Genomic DNA, 20,322 nt, shown 5'->3' on the forward strand with positions numbered 1-20,322 from the left:
GCTCCATGCAGCGATGCTGGGCTGGAGCTGCCGGAGGGAATCTGTGTGCGGGCGGGAGGCTTCTCAGCACATATGTCTATTTTAAAAGCCCGTGGTGTGATCTCTTGCCCTACTTTCCAGACTCTTGCCGGTACTTTCCTGGCGTGCAGCAGCTGAGCTTTGCTGGTGGGAGCTCCCTGGGAAGCAGGAGCTGGGCGAGCTGATGGGGTCTCCCTGGCAGGGATGGAGGTGGGGTGGGATGGGATGGGGGCCAGGGCAGTGGGGTTGGAGTTGAGGCAGCGGTTTGGTTGCTAACGTGCTGCCTTTCTCTCTGGCAGAGGGAGGGAGGTCCCCAGCGCCATGCGGGTGAGACCAGGCTGAGAAGAGGACGGTGTGTTTGTACCCAGCACCCTCGTTAGCCTCTCTTGCTCCTTTCTGTTTGCCCCAGCAATGGGAAGGTTCCCTACCCACCTCTGAGCCAACCTGCCAAGCTCTGGGCACCAGTGTGGCTCCACAGAGATTTTTTGGGGCTGGAGGGGTCAGCAGACACTCTCCAGCACAGAGGTTTTTCCAGCACTGACGTTTCATTCTGCGTGCGCAGGGACGGGAGCGCTCCCATCCCGGCCGCGTTCCCCCATCCCAGTCAGACCTGCTCTGTGCAGGCACCCTGAGCCCCTGATGCCTGGCTGGATTTGGGCAGCGTGACCCACACCACACCACTGCCATGGCCTCCTCGGACGGGCTGCAGTACCGGGCTCTCTATGAGTACCAGAAGGACCGGGAGGAGGACCTGGCGCTGAGCCCTGGGGACGTGCTGACGGTCAGCAGGGCCGGGTTCCTCAACGACCCCAATTACAAGGACGGAGACGAGCGGAGCCCCCAGGGTTGGCTCCATGGCATCAATGAGCGCACCAAGGAGCGTGGTGACTTCCCTGGCACCTACGTGGAGTACCTGGGCCCTGCACGCATCGTTGCCGCTGCTGCCAAGGCCAGGCCGCGGCCCTTGCCTCCGCCGCCTGCTGGGACCCCCACAACCTGGGGTGAGTGTTGGGGGAGTGGGAAGGTGGGACCCCATGGGTGGGGATCCCCTACGAGGTGATGAGGGTGGTGTGGAGCCTGGGTGGTGGATGCTGGCTTTTGGGGTGGCTCGGTGGGGATACACCCATGAGATGGGGACGCAGGTGCAGAGGGAGGTGCTGTGCTGGGAGTTATTTGCCCTCGAGCCCTGAGGCAGCCACAGGAGGGGTGCAGGGGGTGCAGGGGGATCCCCTGCTCCAGGGAAACACACTGCGGAGATTGCTTTTCTGCAGCATCCTGGGCTGGCTGCTGTGCTGGTGTGGGATGGCCAAGGAGGGGGTCCACATCAGTGAGAGCACAGGAGGTGTAGGAGCCCTTTGTCCCCTCAGGGAGGAACAGAAAGCCCCATGGCAGTCCCTGGGGACCTGTTCTTCCAACAGCTCTTCTCTCCCCCACTGCGGCACCTGATTCTGGCTGTTCCCAGTGCCTGGGCAAGCACTGGCATCCACCCAGCTCCTGGCCTCACAGTCACTTTGTGCAGGCTGGGACAGGGGATGGTCTGGACATGCAGTGGGGGTCATTCTCTGGGGGGGGGATATTATTCCATCTCCAGGGTCTACAGCACGGTGCTGGGGGGAATATTTAGCAGGGCCCTCCCTGGCATGGAGACTCCAGCCATTTCTCTGCTGGGATCTGCTGAGCTTGTGGAGCAGCTCTGCCCTCGCCACTTACTGTGGCCAAGTGCGTTGGGGGTGGGAGGGATTTCATAGCAGTTGCATAATGTGCCCCAAGCTTAAACGGGGTGGGGTGTGGGGGAAGAAACCCTACCCCACAACCCATAAAGTAGGGAGTCCCACTTCCAGCCAGACATGACCTGGCAATCCTAGGCAAAGCTGTGATTCTCCTCTTCTCTGGGATGTGATGGAGGAGATGTGTCTGTCCATGGGGGTCTGGGGTGGGAGAGCCTCACTGCCTTTAAGCCACAGCTGCCCCAAACTTGTCTGGCTCTGGTCCAGTGCTCTGGGCACTCCCCTCACCCAGCCTGGGACCAAGGTGCAGATGTGGTAACTGGGGTGGGCATGTACCTTGGTCCTGGGTTTAGAGGGGCACCTGCTGACAAGGAGGCTGCCCATTTCCAAGACATGGCTTAAGGGCCCCTGTGCTGCTGTGACTTCAGTAGGTGGGGGGCACCCGGACCCTGGGTTGAGTATGGCAGGACTCAGATGGTGTGGGACCACTCCATCCCCTGACACCATCCACCACCATGTTGCTGCATGGATCCTGCTGCTCAGCACCCCCCAAAAGGGAGGCAAAGATGCAAGGGGACTCCCTCTACCTCCCCCCAACAAACAAAGGTGCTCTTCCCTGACCAGTGCCTGAGTGTGGCCAGGCAGATGCTGCCCTGGGTCGGGAAGCAGCTACGTGCTGTCATCACAGGGGGAAAGAGACCTCTTCTGAGGGGTAACCCCCTTCCAGCCAAGTCACTGGCATGTGGGTGCTCTCTGCCCCTGGCTATTTGGTGGGCAGAGTCCTAGCAAACTCAGTGCTGTAGTGCAGGCTATTTGGGTTAGAAGCAGACCCAAGGGCTTTCTAGCTTCTTTTGCCAGGATTTTTAGGGAGGAGAGTGCAGAGTCACCTTCCTGCTTCTGGCCCTGCTGTCCATCATGGTTGTCTTCATGCCTGCCCCACGTGGAGTGGCATGGGCTCCTCTCCCTGGCACTGGGGACCCCTGCCCACAGGACCCAGGGATGTGGCAATGCCCCACAGACCCAGGCATGTCCTCAGCAGCAACCACAGCCTGGCTGGAGCACCTGGCCCGCACAGAGGTCTTGGTGCAGGAGCCCCAGCCCTGCATGTGCTTAGGTGAGTGGATAACAAGCTCAAAAACATGTGATGATGAGATTTGTTTTTTTAAATAACCCACTAAAACCAGGTTCTGAAGCCTGGGGAGGGGGCTGCCAGCTGCAGAATATGCTCTGGCCATGGCCTTGTGCCCAGCCCCACTGTCCAGGGGGATGTTGGGTGCTCTGCTGTGGGGTGTCCCTCCATGGGGCACCTCTCCTGGAGCAGCAGTGGGATGCATGAGTGCCTTGGCAGGGGACACTTATGGCCTGCATCCACATCTTTCTGCAGCAGCAGAGCAGTGCTACATCACTTCAAACTGTTCTACATCACTTCAAACCCAAACCTCCTGGGTGGGGGGATTTCCCTTAGAGTAAAAATCTCCAACCTCCTCTTGGAAGATAAGGGACTTCTTTCTTTTCTTTTTATTTTTTTTTAATTCTTCCTGTACTGTTTTCATTCCCAGACAGAGGTTTTAAGGGACTTTTGGCTTGCCTAAATACTTGTTTTGCTGTGACATCAGAGCATCACCCTGCATGCCCTTGGTCCCCACTGAGCCCCAGTGCTGGCTGGGGGCCCCGAGCAGGATTAAGACTGGAGAGAGACACATACAGCACTTCCCAGCCGTACCCTAGAGCCAGGGCTGGCTCTGCAGGGAGGAATGGTGGGGCTTTTTAATTAAATAATATCCTAAAAATGGTTCTGCAGTGGATCTGAGTCCCTGGAGGACTTCTCAGGAGCTTGGAGGCTGTTATGCTGCTGTCTGGTTGCCCTGGGCAGCATCACTGCTGCAAGGCATCACCTCCACTTCATCCAGGGTCAGAGCCAAGTGAGCTGTCAGGATGCTGGGGTCCAGCCTGGCACCAAAAGGATGGGCCAAAGCTCCAACCTGAGTTGGGGACTATTTGCCCTGTTTCCTGCAAGAAGAAACAGATGGCTATTCTTTTGCCATTGTTTCCTTTCTCCAAGCCATTACCTTGGAGGCCAAACCCCAGTTTTCCCCAATCAAAAAGCCACCCATGTGGTGGGGATGTGTTCCACGGGCTCCCAACCGCCTGCTTTGCTTTAAACCCTGGAATCTTTCCTCTTTCCATCCACATCAGACTGTGGAGGGGACCCTGATGCCAGTCTTGGGGGGGTTGCAGTCATGCTTGGGGAAAGGATCAGCTACCTCTGAACAGGAAGTCTGCATCCCTCCTTTGCTCTTCAGGGAGTGCCAGGGCATCAGTGGCAAAGATGAGACCCCAGATGGCCCTGTTGCAGCCAGGTTGTGTTTTAACAAGAGGTCTAAGGCAGGGTGGCACTGCCCACAGCTGCCCCCACCCCCTGTTTGTTTTTTCTTTTTCATTCTTTAAAATCCTATGGCTTTACTGGCCCCACACATGAGCTCCCTGCCTTCTGCCAAGCAGCAAAAACTAATGCTGCAGTTGGCCAGGCTGGAGCCTGCTTGCTGCAGGAAAAAGTCACACTTGGGTGTGAATTCACTTGTTATATTTTTATTTTAAATGTATTTACACTAGAACAAGTCCACTCACCATAAAAAAAAAACCCAGGCAGAAGAGCTCTTACCACATCAGCCTTTCCAGATGCCATCTGCATCCCTGACGTTGCATGGGGCTCTGATATGCTGTGGCTGGTGGCAGCCCCCTGCTCCTGCCTGCATGCTGCCTTCCTGGGGGGGTCCGAGGCCTCTACAGTGTCAGGGTCTGTCAGGTTTAACCCCACACATGGAGGGATTTATCAGTAAGGGAGGGAGGGAGCAAGTCAGAAGAGTGTATGTGCCTTTGGGGTAAGGAGAGCCACTTGCCCCTGCCAGGGTTGCTCCTGTCTGTCAGGGCCTGGAGTGAGGTGTCCTTGGTACGGAGCCCAGGAGCCAGGGGAACCTGGGCATCTGCACCAGGAAGCCTGGCCCATGTTTGTCTGAAGGGCTCCTGAGGGCCCTGCAGAGCTCTGCACCAGCCAGCGTGGGCAGCTGAGTTCTCCCCAGGCTTGTGCCTAGTCCTGCTGTAGGCATCAGAGAATCCGAGTGGGTGAGAGCTGCAGGGACCCATGTCTGTGCCAGGTGAGGATCTGCCCAGCTCTCCCCTGGTGCATTACAGGCTGTGGGTGATGAGGTGAGGGCAGTTCTCAGTCTCTCAGTCCCATGGGTAGGGCGCTGGGGAAGGGGTTTTGGCCTGGAGGGTCCCCAGGCTCAGGGAGGGGGATGCTCCCCGTAGGCAGGACACCTCACCTCAGGTGCTTGCACCTCAGCAAGTGGCTGAGCCCCCAAGGGTGACTCTTTCTGCAGAAAGAGGATACAGTAAGGGACTCTTCCAAAACTGGATGCACGTGAGTCAAAGTGTTGGTTGTGGCTGTGCCAAAGCAGCAGCTTGATCCTGTCCTGGGACAGCCGAGGGAAGAGGCCGGAATTCCCACAGGCAGGAATTTCTAAGTCTCTTCTCCCCATCTCTGGTTCACAGGGCTCCCTGGGCAGGCAGAGCTCGCCGAGCACCCCACCTTCCCCGAGCAGGCGCTGCAGACTGTGGCCAGGCTCATCGAGGCGCTGGAAAAACAAGGTACAGGCAGTCGTGGTGTTTGTCTGCAGGGGGTATGTTGGTGCACATGGGCGCCTGCCCACTCTGCCCATGTTTGGTGATGCCCCAAGAGCATCACTGGAGCCAAACCTCTCCCCACACACCCCAGTGTCCTCACAGCGTGGGCAGGGTAAGGGAGCCTGGTGATTGATCTCAGTCCCTGCCCGTTTCCATTGCGTTGGAGGGAGGATTTGGGACTCAGGACTGACCCCTCTCTTCTGGCTGCTCCCCAGGTCTCGACAGTGAGGTGGTCTCCAGATCCACCACCGGTGTGCTGGGGGATGCTGAGCTGAAGCAGGCTCTTCTGGCAGGTAAGTCCCAAGCCATGTCACGCTCCATGTCCCTGGGCAGGTGGGGAGCTCTGGAGGTGATGCTGTCGTTGGGCGGGGGCTCTGGAGGTGATGCTGTCGTTGGGGGGGGGGGCTCTGGAGGTGATGCTGCCAGGTGAACAATGCTACCCAGGCACAGTGGGGGTGCGTCGCTGGCTCTGATCTCCTTACAGTCCTAATTACAGTTCTGTGAGGCCTTGCTTGCATACGAGCCCCCCTCTGCTCCCCCACTATCCCAGTGCAGTGCTGCTGAGAGGGATGCAGGTGCAGGGCTGGGGCTCTTCACCAGAGGCTCTATTTCTTTATTTAAAGAGAGAAAAATACTTTGCTCTGCAAACCTTGAGGGCTTCTGTTGGAGAAGTGGGCAGGGAGAAAGCCTTTTGTGGGGAAAAACAAAGGGGGAAGACAATGCTGCTTTTTCAGGAGAATGGGAAGTGTGGGAAGATCCTCCCCTCCCTGCTCCTAAATTCGCGGCTGGGATGGCGATGGAGGCGTTGGGGATGCGCTGGATCCAGCGTGCAGCTCAGATCTGGGGGATGGAGCGGGGTGGGGGGGGGGAAAGGCTGCGTCGAGCATCTCCCTCCTCCCGGCCGCGGTGCCCAGAGGGCGGCACTGTGGCACCAGGCACGGTCCGGCCCCGCACGGCCCGGTCCCGGCACCGCTCCTCCGCCTGCCCTTGGGCCCCGCATCCCGGGAGCTGCCGGCCGGGGCCGGCGGGGGGGGGGGCGGAGGGTGGTGCTGGGCTGGGGGCGGGGAGGGGGGAGCGGCGGCGGCTGTGCCAGCGCCGGGAGCCGGCGGCAGCCGGGCCGTGTTGCTGGGGAGAAGGGCTGTGATGACATCGCTATATTAAGTAACATGACCTCATCGCTTCCCCCGCACACCGGGAGATGAGTCCCCGCCGGGCGGGGGACCGGGCGCTGCGGAGAAGGAAGGGATGAAGGGATGCAGGAGAGGAGGTGCTGGGCATCCCGGGGCTGCTCCATCCCCGCTGCCCGAGGGGATGGGATGGGGGGGGGGGGGCATGGTGTACCCCACATCCCTGCTCTCCCGCCCTTGTGTAAGCTGCAGAGCGAAGCTGCAGAGCTGTGGGGTGCCCTTTTGCACGGCCTTGTCCCCCAGCCCCGATTTCCCAGCTGGTCTCCGGAGGAGAGTGAAGATCGCTCCCCGTGGCTGCCCCGGCCATTGATGCCCAGGCTGAGTAGGGGCGGCAACACCAGCACGGGAAGGATGTTTGTGGGTTTTTTCCGAGCACACAGGAGTTACAGGTCCTCTGTCCTCCCCACGCAGCCGGTGCAGCATCCATGGCAGGCACAGGGCTCCCGGGCAGCACCACAGAGGTCACTACCAAAACAGAGCCCAACTTCCCAGTTGGAGCCTGGGCTGGAGCTCTGAGCAGTGGCTGGGTCCACCTGGGTCTTCATTCCCCACTGCAGGACTCTGCACCAGGCAGGGAAATGCCATCGTGGCTTTCAAACTGTTTGAAAGCCCTGAAAAGTCCTTAGCAGCCCTCAGTGATTCGATGTTCCCAAGACCCCCAGGAACTAAATAAGCTCTTTTATTTGGCAACTGGGGGCGCTGCCCCATGTGCTCAGCAACACCAAGCCTCAGAGCTGGCAGGAGAGGGTAGGACATGTCACGCACTTGCTAGCGCTCAGCTGAAGGTGCTGATGTGCAGCCCTGCCAGAGGGATGCTCTGCAAACAGGGTGGGGATGATGTTCCTGCCAGGGCCAAGCATCCAGACAGAGTCCAGGATTGGCAGCCTGCTCCTCTGCAGCCTCCTGCACACCAGAGACCCAACAGTACTTCCCCAGGACTCTGATGGATACCAAACTGGGCTGGAGAGGGCAAGAGTGCATCTCTCCTTTGCCTCATATACAGGTCCTTTAGTTGTGTTTGTTGGAGTAAAACATGCCTGCCAAAAAATGAGCCAAATGCAGTGCCTGGGTGCCGGGCTGCTTCGTGGCCTGGGACCATCTCTGTGCCCATCGTACCAGGGGTCTCACACTAACCCTAAGGGTTTCTAGCCCCCAGCATTCCTGCTGTCCCTTGTGTGTGGCTCAGGGGCTGTTTGGAGCACAAGGATGAGGCAAATCACCTCCAAATTTCCTATTGCCTGTAGACATGAGGTGTACAAGCCCTGCAGTGCCAAAGGGTGATGTCTTCTCACCCCATGCTTGCTTGGGGTCCTGCCTGCACCCCTCTCCCTGAGATGTGACAGACAGCTGCCACTGAACCTGGAAACCTTCTCTGGCTGGGGGCAGCAGAGATGTGGATGTGCTGGTGGGTGCTGGAGCACTTTGGAGCTGAGGGACCCGAGGTGGTGGGATGTTTGGTGTGGGGATGGCTGCAAAGTCCTGCTTATAGTGGCCAGGCAGCAGTTTGCCACCACTGGGTAGGGATGCTCTGCCGCCTCTTCCCTGATGGAGTGAGGGCACAGAGACCCTGCAGGGACCCTTCCCCACCCCATGGTTCCCTGTGTGCTCTGTACAGCTCAGACAGGGCTGAACCCATCCAGGAATGGTGGTGAAGTGCTGAAACCTCCTGCATTTTGGATAACCCGTGCCCTGATCTGCTGCAAAGGTGAACCCTGAGCCCCTTCCCCAGACGCATGGGCAGCAGCCTCTGCTGTTGGCAGGGCCGGGCAGGAGCTGCTTGCATCCTGGGGTGCCAGGGCGAATCGGGCAGCAGCACGAGGCCGATTGGAGCTGGTGTCTCCAGGCACCCTGTGCCTGCGCTGCCATCCTGCGCGCTTTGATCTCGGCCCCGCCACGGAGCAGTCTGCCTGGAGACACCGCTCACGTGCCCGGGAATTAGGTCAGGCCTCGGTGGGGATTAGCAGGCGGTGGTGGGCCCTGGAGCTTCACGGGGGCTGTGGGAGCTGCTGCTGGGCAGAAAGAGCTGGGCTGGACTAAAGAGCAACCTGGGGGGGCTTCGTACTACTTCCCCCCCCCATCATCATCATGGTGTGGATGCCCAGGGAGGGAGCACATCCTCATCCCTGGGGTGCCAGAGGGAGTCAGAGGCCTCTGGGGGCTCTGGTTCCCCACCACCACTATTAACCCCACCACAATGACTTTACTCCCAGATACGAGGCACCCTGGTGCCTGCAGCACTGCTCTTTATTTATACCTGCAGTGGAAATAAACCCCGTGTCATCAGAGCCTGGCGAGAGGCATGAGCTCATCCCTTATATTTGGTGGTAAGGGAAGAAGGGTAAATAAACAGCAGCAGCACAGACGTCCCTGCCAGACCCATCAGGCTGAGCTGGGGAGGAGGTTTTTGCCATCCTTTCCCATAGCTGCTGGGGAAACTAAGGAAGGGAACTGCTCAGAGGTGGGGGGAGGCAGCCCCATCAGGTGCCCTTCAAAGGAGGTCTCAGCACCCTTCCCCTGGCTGAGTGTAAGCTGGGATATGCTGAGGTGAAACCCAGCTGGAAGAGTGTTGAGGGCTGTCAGGGGCTCCTGTGATAGGCAGAGGGTGTCCCAGCAGCTGCCAGGACCCCAGCACAAGGTACCAGTGGGCTGGCATAAAGAAGTTATAGTGATGCTAAGGCCAAGCCAGGGAAATATTCCCCTATTTGGCACATGATTCCCCTGTAAACACTCACTGTGGGGTGCCCAGGAACCTAAAATGCCTGTTCAGGTCCAGGGGATGTCCAAGTTCTTGTGCAGGCGGCATCTGTGTGGATGGGAAGGTGTAGCCCCTAGGATGGGGTGATATGTACATCCCTCCACCAGCTGACAGTTAAACCTAAAAGGTCCGGAGGGGGTAGGGAAACCCCAAGACAGTGTTTAAGTCAGCCACAGGTAGGGGTGGTGTGCGTGCTCCTCTGTCATGGGGACTGCACACCAAACAGCATCACACTGCAGCTGCACTCAATGGCAAGGGTCCAGCTGAGCCTTTGGGACTCTGTGCTGCACCCTGCTGCGAGGGGCTGTGGGTGCTGGGCAGGGTCTGTGTGCTGTCACCCACACGCTGGCTGGGGACATGGGGCACAACCATCATCTGTGTCCGTGCGTGAGGGACAGCTGGTTACTGGGAGGCGCTCAAGCCTCTCCTTCGGAGCACCCCCTCCACACCTCCTCCCTGACACCTCCTGGCTAAACATCCTCTGCATTTACCGAAACTCGGGGCTTACTCACGCCTCCCCGGCTGGCTGCAGCTGCGGGGAGAGGTCCTGGCGCTTCCTGCCCAGCCTGACTCAGCCCAAAGCCCCAGCACCCCTCTGTCACTGCTGGGATGCAGGGTCTGGCATCCCAGTGGGAGGAGGCTGGGAGCACCCGTTGCTTTTCCCTCTGGGAAGGTGAACATCCCACACCCCCCTTCCTCAGCCCCAAATTCATTCCTGCTTTTCATCCCCCACGGGCAAGGGATGCTCTCTGCTGGTCTCTGGCTGCTTGCTTGCTCTGCCCACAGCTCAGCAAGCAGGTTGGGAATTGGAAGGGCTTGGTATGGGGTTGAGGTTTGGGTTTTGGGGTATTTCCTTCTATTTGTGGCAGGCGGATGGAATCCCTCTGTCATTCCCCTGGGAAAGGGACAGCAACATCTGGAGAGCAGTGGGAGAGCCATGACTCATCCTGCAGCATCATTAACTTCTTATAGCTGGTTATCATCTCCCTCTGATAAGAAGAGAGCAGCATCCGTGGGGTCAGGGCGGTAATTGGCTGGGTAGACTCCAGGGTTAACCCTTCCCCAGCTGCTGGACAAGCCTCCCTAAGCTTCTGGGGTGCAACTGATGCCGAGGAGCAGCTTGGAGCACCCCCACACCATGCCCGGAGCCCAGTGCACCACGATGAGAGGGAAGGGAGCAGGAGGATGCTACTGCATCTCCAGGAGGATGGGAGCAACAGCCTAAGGAGGTGGAAAACAAGTGCCAGGAGCAATCAGCCCCTGTTAGTGGGGTGTGAATCCCCCTCCCCTAACTCCCCATCATGCCTCTCTTTGGGTGTAAAGATGTTTTTGAGTCTTGCTTTGAAACCTGCTAAGCCTTCCCTTTGAACAACCCCCCAGGCCCATGCCTAACGATGCAAATGAGCTAATTAGGCCTTGGTGGAGCCCGGGGCTAATCGCCTGTGGCAGCAGCCCCTTCCCTGCACAGAAACAGCTTGCGGCTGCTCTCCCCAATCCGTGCCAGCATCCTTAAGGGGAGTGACAGGTCCCTGCAGAAACCTCCACAGCGACCAAGGGAGAGCAGCTGGGGTCCCTCTGTGTGAGAAGGGGCTTGGGGTTTGCCTGGAGCATCCCGCTGATGGGAGCAACTCTCTGCAATGCAGCCGCTTGCCCAAGCAACAAGGCTCCAAGACCCCCCAGCAGCATCCCTAGGTTTTAGCCACACACTGGAGGGGGGGGTAAGTGCAAAATGGGGGTTGGAGCATCTCGTGGGATCCCTGACCCCACTCTCTTTCCCCTGCCTAGCTGGAGTCAACCTGCCAGCTCACTTCTCTAGGGCAAGTGCTGGCAAAAATGGGGACCTGGCTGTCATCTCCCTGTACACCCTGGCAGCAACAACCCTTTCGGCCAGTGTTGAAAGTGTGGCTGGGAGGTGGGAGCTTCAGCATGGACCAGAGTGGGGCCGGGGTGCAGCGGCCAAAAGCTGGCACATCCCTGTGTACCACAAGGATGCTGAGGGCAGAGTGGTCCGTGGGGTAATGCTGTGACATCAGGGGGTGCCAGAAACGCAGCCCCCACCTTTGCCCTGGGTGACATTTGGCCACGCTGGGTGGCTGCCCACCCCGGCACGGCAGCATCTCTCCCAGCCATCCCCACACTGTCCCAGGGTACAGCTCCCAGCCAGCTGGGTGCTTGCTCCTGACAATGAGGTAGTGTCTCCAATGGCTGGGTTAAAGGCTTCGCTTCGGGCATTGGTCAATCTGTTTTCTCTCTGGTCACTGAGCCAAGCGCCAGGCGCTGCCAGTGAGGGACCTGCCACGGCTTCTTGTCCCTGAGCAGGCAGAGGAGGAGGTGGGCAGACTCCCAGGCTGTCTGGCCCATAGTGGGGATGCCCCAAGGAGAGGAGGTCAAGGTGCCCAAAACCAGCCTTTGCTAGGAGTTGGAGAGCCGCTCTCCATCCTGGACCCATTGGCAGGGCAACCTGAGGAATAGCTTTTCTCCACTCTCATGGACTTATTGCCCCAGGAGGGAGCACAGTCAGTGGAAATGGTTGGAGACTTGAAGCATTTCCTCCGGGAAAAATGCTGGGCTGAGAGATGGAGCATCTCCCAAAATGGCACAGCTTTTGGGAAAGCTGCATTTGAGGGTCAAGACCCCCAGAGGGGAGGGGGCTCAGAGCTGGGCAACCTACCGTCCTCTTGTCAATCACAACACACTGGATTGTTTGCAGCCTGACATGTCCTCTACAGGAAAGTGCAAATTGTTTTTCCCCCCAATATTCTCATTTAGAAGAAGGAAGAAATTCAGTTTCTCCAAACAAACCATTTCCAATGATCCCAAACGCCTTCAGCTTTTTTTGTTGGTGTTTTTTCTATCTCCCCCCAAGATTTCTCCAATGAGAATTTCAAAATGTTGCATTTGGCTCCAGTTCAAATCAAAGGGGGATTTTGAAACCTCCAGATCTTTGCAAAAGGGACTGCTACCCTCCCAGCAGCCACCTCCTGGGCCAGCCAGGGCTGAGAGACCTCCAAGAAAAACGCATGAGGCAATACCAAAGGATGCTGAAAGGGCTCTTCTCCTTGCACCCCGGTGCAGCAATGTCCACATGCTGGCCCAGCCATGGGGCTCAGATAGACACGTCCTGCTGGACTGTGGGACATCTCTGCTTGGAGTTCTGCCTTGGGACCTGAGCCCGTGATGGGTGGACTCAACCCCTTTCCCCAGGTGCTTTGCCCAATCCCTGCAGCATCATCACTGCCTCCCCAGGGCAGGTGCTTTTAGGGATGTGTTAATAGCATTTCAGGCTTGCTGGAGGTAGCATGGGCCATCAGCAACATAGGATGCCTGGGAAGCATAACCCCATTCCATGGGTGCATTTTTCCCAGCAGTTCCTCCAGGGCTGAGGCTTGGCACGAGGTGCTTGGCCTGGGTGCAGCTGCTCAGCCCATCCCAGGGGTGCTGTCCCACAGCAGGACCCCAGTGGGATGGAGAGAGCCCCTGCCCCACTACATGGATGTCTAGTGGACACGAGGCAGAGGTGCCTCGTGCTCTCCATGGGCACGTGGAACTCGGCGTCAGTGGAAACTGGGACAGAAATAAAAACTGGGAAACTGGGAGCGGTTGGCAGTGAAATCATGGGCTGCCACTTCCCAGGCATGGGAGCATGGGCAAAGAAATTGGCACCCATGTCTGGAGGAAGGCTGCAGGGATGGAAGAGTTCTGAGATCTCTGTCGGATTGGCAGCACCACCGGCTAAAGGCTTCTTCTGGGTCTCTCCCTGCAGATGCCTCAGCTGTGGACATGGACCTGTACGATGCCCAGACACTGCTGGAAGCCCTGAAGTGGTACCTCCAGGAGCTTCCATCACCCCTGATCCCTCCAGCTCTCTACAGTGACTTGGTCCACATGGCTCAAGGTAAGCACAGCTGGGCTCGTCCCATGCCTGGGGCCTTTGTGGGGCTGGTGGTGCTTTGGGAAGCTCCTAGAAAGTCTCTCCAGCATCTTCAGGGTGGCTCCTGTCTGCATCCCCTGCCAGGCTGCTACACTAAGGACAGATACCAAGAGGGACCACTGGGAACATCCCCTGCACTGGAGCAGCACAGCAGCTTTTGGGAGATGCTCTGAGAAAGCGAGGAGAAGCACAGGGAACAGTTTCACCCTGGCTGTGGCATGGTCCTTTCCCACTGCAGTGCCCAGAGGAGGAGGTGCTGCCTGCTGGGACGGGCAGCTGCCAAGGCTGGGTGATGCTGGCCCCAGAAGAAAGCATTATTATAATATTTTGGCTCTGCTGCCTGGGAAATTTTTACTGTAATCTTGTTAACTCTTGGCTTTATACGGGCACAGAAAATTCTCTGTTTTCTCAGCTTAGTGCCGTTAGGAAGTGCTTTTAGGTCCCTGCAAACTTCCCAGCCTCTGTGCAAACATACAACACTGACAAGGGTTTGGGTTTAGTTGATTCTTTTTTTCTTTTTTTTTCCCCCAAATAAATGGGGCAGGGTTTGTACCCAGGTCAGCAGAGTCCATGGTCCATCCCAACAGGGAGTCTGGACCAAAACCCACTTCAAATGAGTCCTTGCAGAGCTGCTCAGCCCTTCCCAGCTGCTGCCAGGAACACCAAGACCTCACACATCATTTTAGATAGGACCTCACTACATTTGAAACCAGGATTTCCCCTTTCACAGCCACTCTCCTCTTCACTGCTGGCTGCTGCAGTATTTGCCATCCCTGTGCATCACCTCCCCTCCCGAAACCAGATTAGTGCTTGGGCAGATCATGCCTTAAGAGGCACCAAAACGTCACCTGTAGTCAGACCAGCATGGCCCTTTCCTGGTGAGAAAAGACCACTGGCTCTTTGTGGCATTCAGGGAGGCAGAAGGGACACATGGAGAAGATGAGGGACAATTCGCACCCCATCTTCCCTGTCCTGGCAGAGACACCAGGCAGAGAGATATACCCCTGGGGCTGGTGGCACTGAGATGCTGCCTTCCCCTCACCCTGTCAGAGAGGAGAAATCAAAGGCAGCCTCCCTTCCAAGGATAAAAATGCAATTAGGAAGCAATTAGCTGGGTTGCCTCGTTAAGCAACTTCAAAGGGAAGCGCCTTTCCCCCACAGCCTGCGCTGGAGCGGGCTCTGCTCCTGGCACAATGGGTGCAGGAGGAGGAGGGGGCAGGATGGAGGCGAAACTGGGGCTCTGGGGCTTTAAAAAAAAATAAATGCAAGTCTTTCAGAAGATGGTGCTGGCTTTTTGGCAGTCTGCCCTCCCAAGCAGGATCCTTCTGCCCTACTTGAGGCTTTGGGCTGGAAAAGCAGGGAGTTGACCACCTGCAAAGGAGGTGAAAAACAACCCCAAACTCGCCCTTTGGCTGCAGACCTTCTCCCCACAGCATCCCTGGGTGCAAAAAGCAGCTGACTGGGGCAGGGGAGGCCTGGAGCAAAGCCAAGCATCACCTGGCAGACTGGGGGTACCCCATCACCCACCCAGTGGGGTCAGCCAGGTCACTGACTTGCTCCAGAAGGAATCCTGGACTTGTCACCCCTCCAGCTCTGGTGCACTCCGACCCCAGGGATGGATGCCGGGAGCTGGCTGGGCACTGGCCAAGCCTTAGCTCTGGTGCAAAGAGCCACAGGGAGCTGAGTCCCTCCCCAGCCAAGCCAGGCTTTGAAGCCAGCTGAGAGCAACACAGCCCTGGGGACCTCGCTGTCCCACGCAGATGAAAGGCCTGGCCAAGGCAGGGACTGAGGACAGCTGGCAAGTGGCTGTTCCCCATGCCTGCAGCAGGACCGCAGTCCCAGACCGCTGAGCTCACAGCTCACAAGACCCAGGAGCCCTGGCCAAGGCTGGCAGAGGGCACTGGGGACACCAGGGAACTGGTGGGAACACCACCGGGCTGTAGGCTGCTCAGGGCAACCGTGAAGGGGGTTCTGGTGACACCTCCATGACATGCAACACTGTTAGGTGCCTACTTTTATTCACATGGACAATTTGGGAGTCACTGGAAGTAGCTGTCCCCACATCAGCCATCCTCATTGCTGCGTTTTGGGGGGCAACACAGACCACGCTGGGAGGGCTGCAGGAGCCTTGCTATGGCCAATGCCTGTATTTCTTAGCCAAGGGACAGCCTTTTTTTTCTCCTAACCCCCCTTTTTCCTCACAGCTTGCTTTTTCTGCATGGGGTGCAGGGGGGGGCTGAGCTTTTAAATTCAGCAGATCTTCCAGGCAGTGCCCATTTCCCCACCTCTGCCTTTTCCTTGGCTTCACATAGTTTGGGGGCAGCCTGTGCCAGGTGAGCAGCTCTGATGCTCCCTCCCTGGCTGCGTCAAGATGGGGGAGGGGGAATGTGTTAAAGTCACCCTACAGCCTGCTGTGGGGTGGTGGGAGGAGGTAAACAGGGCTGGCAGCTTCCAGCAAGAGGCAGATGAGACCCCCAGGGTGTTGCCTCTGCCTGCCCTGCACCACCCTTGTGTCCCACGGGCTGTCTGTGGGAAGGTTTTTTTGCTGGAGAGGCTGTGGCCACGTTTTTTGGGAGGTTCTGTGGAGAGCTGAGACCTGTCATAGCTCGTGCCAGGTGCTGGGCTCCTGTGAGAGGCGAGGGGAGGCCCCTGACTTCCCGAATTGACCTTTCTTCTGTTTCCCCTCCATCGCAGAGACCCCGAGCCTGGAGGAGTGTGGCCAGCGAGCCAGAGCCCTCCTGGTGCCACCGGCCCTGCCGCAGCCCCAGGCGCTGCTCCTGCGCCAGCTCGCCCGACACTTCTGCTGCCTCTGCCAGGGCGCCCGCAGGAGCCGCCCCTCGCCCCGGCTCCTCGCAGAGCTCTTTGGGGAGCTGCTCCTCCGCCCCACGCCAGCCAGGTGAGCTGCCCCTGCCATGCCCGGGATTGGGGCAGGCAAGAGAAGGGATTCTGCCCCTTCTGCCCTCTGTGGCACCCCAAGGATGGGAGGCGAGGGGTCCATCCGGGCAGGGATGCCTGTGGTAGGGAGGGAGGGTGCTCAGTGGAGTGGATCTGGAGCACCACAGAGGTTCATCCCTCCTGAGCAGGGGGAGGACGGATCTGGGACCCCTCATCCCAGCTGTGATGCTCTGATGTCCCACCCATTGGCACAGTGACCAGGCCTGATGACATACACAGGACTGAGATGTGCAGCATCGCCCCAGTCCCACAAGAGACCAACTGGGGCATCTGGCTCCTGTTCCTGGGGTGTCAGGGTCTCTGGGAGGGGAGGACACTGAGCTTCAGGCACCCTCATGGACATCCCCTCTTCTCCCTGCAGCACTGAGGTGAGCCCTGAGCTCCACACAAGGATACTCGAGTCCCTCATCATGGCCAGTGAGGTGGTGGAGGTGCCTGCAGCCCCTGGTAAGAGACACCCAGCCGGTAGTAGTGGGGGGCAGTGGGAGTGAAATTTGGAGAGGTGATAGCCTCCAAAATTATGTGGTTGTGCGGTGGTTTTGGTGACTGGTGTGGTGACAGGACAGCCTGTGTCCCTGTGGTGGTGTCCGGGCTGGGCTGGCTTCCCATTGCCCTCCCTCCTTTCTGCTCAGAGACTCTGGTTTGGGGCATTTCTTTGCAGCCCCTGGGAAGGTTTGCAGCTGCTTTCCTGCTCAGTGTGTGTGTTGCTGCTCCTTGGTCGTGGTGTGGTGCCAGCGAGTCCCGCTGCATTGTTTTGGGGGGCTCAATGAGTGCAGGTGCTCTCAGGGGCTGCCATGAGATTTGTTTCAGTGAGCAGGGGTCTGGCTGCTGTTCTGGAGGAAGAAATGCAGCAAGATGGTAGGATGGCACTTGCTACAGGGTTGAATCTGGGCTCACGAATTCGGACTTGTGTTTAGTTTTCATGTGCTGCACCCAACCAGGCACTGCTGCCCTGGCCGTGGGGAATCCCTGGGGACAGGCCCTTGTCCCACACCTCTCCACATCCAGATAAGTAGCTGAGAGCATGTCTTTTTCTGTAGATCTTAATGACCTCACCCAACCTTCATCCCCCAGGACCACAATTATCATCCCCTTTTATTGCCAACACCAGCATTTGCCTCCACCAACAATTCACTTTTCTGCCCTGGGGGTTGAAGTCCCAGCCATCCAGTGGACACCTTCTCCTGCTGTATCCCTCTTGCATGGTGGCATCTTCTGCCCCATGGGTGTCCAAAACCAGAGCTCATGCCCCATCTGCCCTCCGCAGCACTCCAAGGATGGGAGGCAAGTGGTCCATCCAGGCAAGGATACACGTCGGAGGAAGGGTGCTCAGTGGAGAACAAACTGCTGACCTGGAGCACCACAGGGGTTCATCCATGTGGGATTCCACCTCCAGGCAGCCACTGGGATCCAGCTGTGTCCCTGCACTGAGCTGCCCAGACCCTGGGAGGCACAAATTCTTCCAGCCCTCCTGCTTGGAGATTCATCAACATTGGCCCTGGTGAAACCAATCTCCTTGTGATGTATCCAGGTCCTTGTCATCGCTCTCCCTCCCTGGGGGGTGGCTGGGCCAGGCAGAATTATGACTCTTAATATTCCTCGTACGTCAGCCCTTTCAGACCTGCCATCTCCTTTACTGCTCTCCCCCGAGCTCCCACCCACCAGGTCGTGGGGATCTGTATGTCTCTTCCACCCGCTGGTCCGGGTGTGGGGCAGCTGCTGGCCAGCAGCTCCCAGGTTCCCCGCTGCCACCCCCAAACCCTGCACTGTCACTGGTCATCCCCACCCCAACGTGAGCAGAGGGGTTGGGCAAGACTCTAGGGTCCTCATTCCCTTTCTGGGTTAAAATCTCCACTATGGGCATGTCCTGGTGTCGGCAACCCCCAAGTGTGGGGTAGGGCATGGGGCAGCTGGGCTTGCTGCCTCACTCAGGACTTATCCAAAGTCCTGTCACCTCCCCTAAAAGCGAGGGTATTATTACTTGGCTGTCACCACCTTGGGGTGTTGGGAAGCTCAATGCAATGCCTGCAGAGCGGTCCGGAGCGCTGCGGATGAAAGGCACTATACATAAAGCGTGGAGAATGATTATTAGGAGTGGGGCCCACGCCTTGGCCCCACTTCCCTCCATCCCCAGCCCCACTCCCCTCCATCCCTGGCCCCACTCCCCTCCATCTCCATCCCCGCTCACCTCCATCACCGGTCCTGCTCCCATCCACCCCCAGCCCCACTCCCCTCCATCCCCAGCCCCACTCCCTTCAATCCCTGGCCCCGCTCCCCTCCATCCTCAGCCTCATTCCCCTCCATCCTCAGCCCCGCTCCCTTCCATCCCCAGCCCTGCTCCCATCCATCCCCAGCCCTGCTCCCATCCATCTCCAGCCCCACTCCCATCCATCCCTGGTCCCACTCCCCTCCATCCCCAGCCCCACTCCCTTCAATCCCTGGCCCCGCTCCCCTCCATCCTCAGCCTCATTCCCCTCCATCCTCAGCCCCACTCCTCTCCCATCCCTGGCCTCACTCCCCTCCATCTCCAGCCCCACTCCCATCCATACCCAGCCCCACTCCCATCCATCCCCGGCCCCGCCCCCCTCCATCTCCAGCCCCACTCCCCTCCATGCTCAGCCCCGCTCCCTTCCATCCCCAGCCCTGCTCCCATCCATCCCCAGCCCTGCTCCCATCCATCTCCAGTCCCACTCCCATCCATCCCTGGTCCCACTCCCCTCCATCCCTGGTCCCACTCCCCTCCATCCCTGGCCCCACTCCCTTCCATCCCCAGTCCCACTCCCCTCCATCCCCAGCCCCGCTCCCCTCCATCCCCAGCCCCACTCCCCTCCATCCCTGGCCCCACTCCCCCGCTGCCCCCACATCCCGGCACGGTGATTATTTTTGGGCGCGCGTGGAGCGGTGGTTTGCTAATTATACATGTAAAGCAGCTATAAATACCCTGCAATAACACAGCGGGCGTGTGCGCGGCGCAGGAATAGGAGTCGGTAGCCGACATGGAGGAAACCGCGGTATGACCTCATTCTGAGTCAGGCGCAAATACACCTCGCGTGAGCGGCCGGCCGAGGGGCGCGGGGGGCAGCTGGGGGTGGGTTTGGGGGCTGCTCGGGGGCTGCAGGGATGGTGGCTGCCTTGGAAGCCCCAGGGTCATGTTGTGGCTGGTGGCCGAAGCTGGGTCCCCCCGGGGATGCTGCTGCGGTGTCGGGGGTCCTTCGTCCCCCATGCGTCCCAGGGCTGATGGTAGAGGTTTGGGTGTGAAAATTATCAGGAATAAAGCAGCAGACTGGGAAATGTGGTTCCTGTTGTTGAATTCGCTGCACCTTTCCCACCAGTGCTGCTCCTGGCACCTCGCTGCAGCTGCCCATGGATGGGATGGGTTGTGACAGCTCCTGAAAGCTCTTCCCAGTGACCAGGGGATGCAGTGATGGGGTCACGCTGCAGGTTTGCAAGGGGCAGTGCCACATGGCGGTGGCAAAGCTGGGATGGAGCCTGGGGCTGGGGTGGCTGCATCTGGACCACCTCATCCCTGTCTCCAGCAAGCCCCTGATGCTGGACAGCCACCCCCCCAGCTCAGCCCAGGGGCATGGGGACATTCCCCAGTCCTGGGGGGCACAAAGAGCCCACAGCAGCACCCAAAAACCCATGGGGGTGGCTGTTTCCCAAGCAGGGTGAGGGGGCAGGGGAAGGCAAAGGGAAGAAGTGATGCAAATACCAGCTCAGCTGAAGGAAGATGACTTCATCTCCTTTTCCTCTCCTGGTGCTATTTATAGCCACTTTAATTTACTCCCTTTTGCTTTATTATCTCTCCAGCAAGCCGTTAGCCCTCAGATGGCAGGATGCTTTTACTCACCACACAGCACAGACTTCTGGAAAAAAAACAAGGAAAAAAAAAAACCCACCACCAAAAACACCCCAAAAGCAGGGGTGGGAGGCAGGGTTAGGTGGCAGAGCACTGAGGACAGGAGCATCGCTACCCTGTGATGTAGGCTCTTGAAAAAATTGGAGGATTTGGGCTCCTTTGGGGGAAAAGAGGGAGAATTGGGCAAGGGAGATGTTTCTCTTCCT

The 20,322-nt window shown here is 58.5% G+C and overlaps 1 protein-coding gene across 2 annotated transcripts in view; it reads left to right on the forward strand.

The window, feature by feature from the left end:
- Positions 1-703: 703 nt before the first annotated feature.
- LOC311193652 (phosphatidylinositol 3-kinase regulatory subunit gamma) overlaps positions 704-20,322 on the forward strand; it is a gene marked incomplete at both ends in the record, with an annotated part of 72,207 nt that continues 52,588 nt past the window's right edge. The window contains 6 exons of one of the 2 annotated variants that reach the window (XM_084266554.1): positions 704-1,042; positions 5,312-5,393; positions 5,645-5,722; positions 13,135-13,266; positions 15,997-16,198; positions 16,619-16,704. In XM_084266554.1, coding sequence (XP_084122680.1) covers positions 704-1,042; positions 5,312-5,393; positions 5,645-5,722; positions 13,135-13,266; positions 15,997-16,198; positions 16,619-16,704 — 919 coding nt within the window. Of the gene's footprint in view, positions 1,043-5,297; positions 5,394-5,644; positions 5,723-13,134; positions 13,267-15,996; positions 16,199-16,618; positions 16,705-20,322 lie in introns of both variants that reach the window. The other variant, XM_084266555.1, reaches the window with a different exon arrangement.

This window comes from Gallinula chloropus, assembly GCF_964237585.1.
Source record: "Gallinula chloropus genome assembly, chromosome: 6".
NCBI lineage: Eukaryota > Metazoa > Chordata > Aves > Gruiformes > Rallidae > Gallinula > Gallinula chloropus.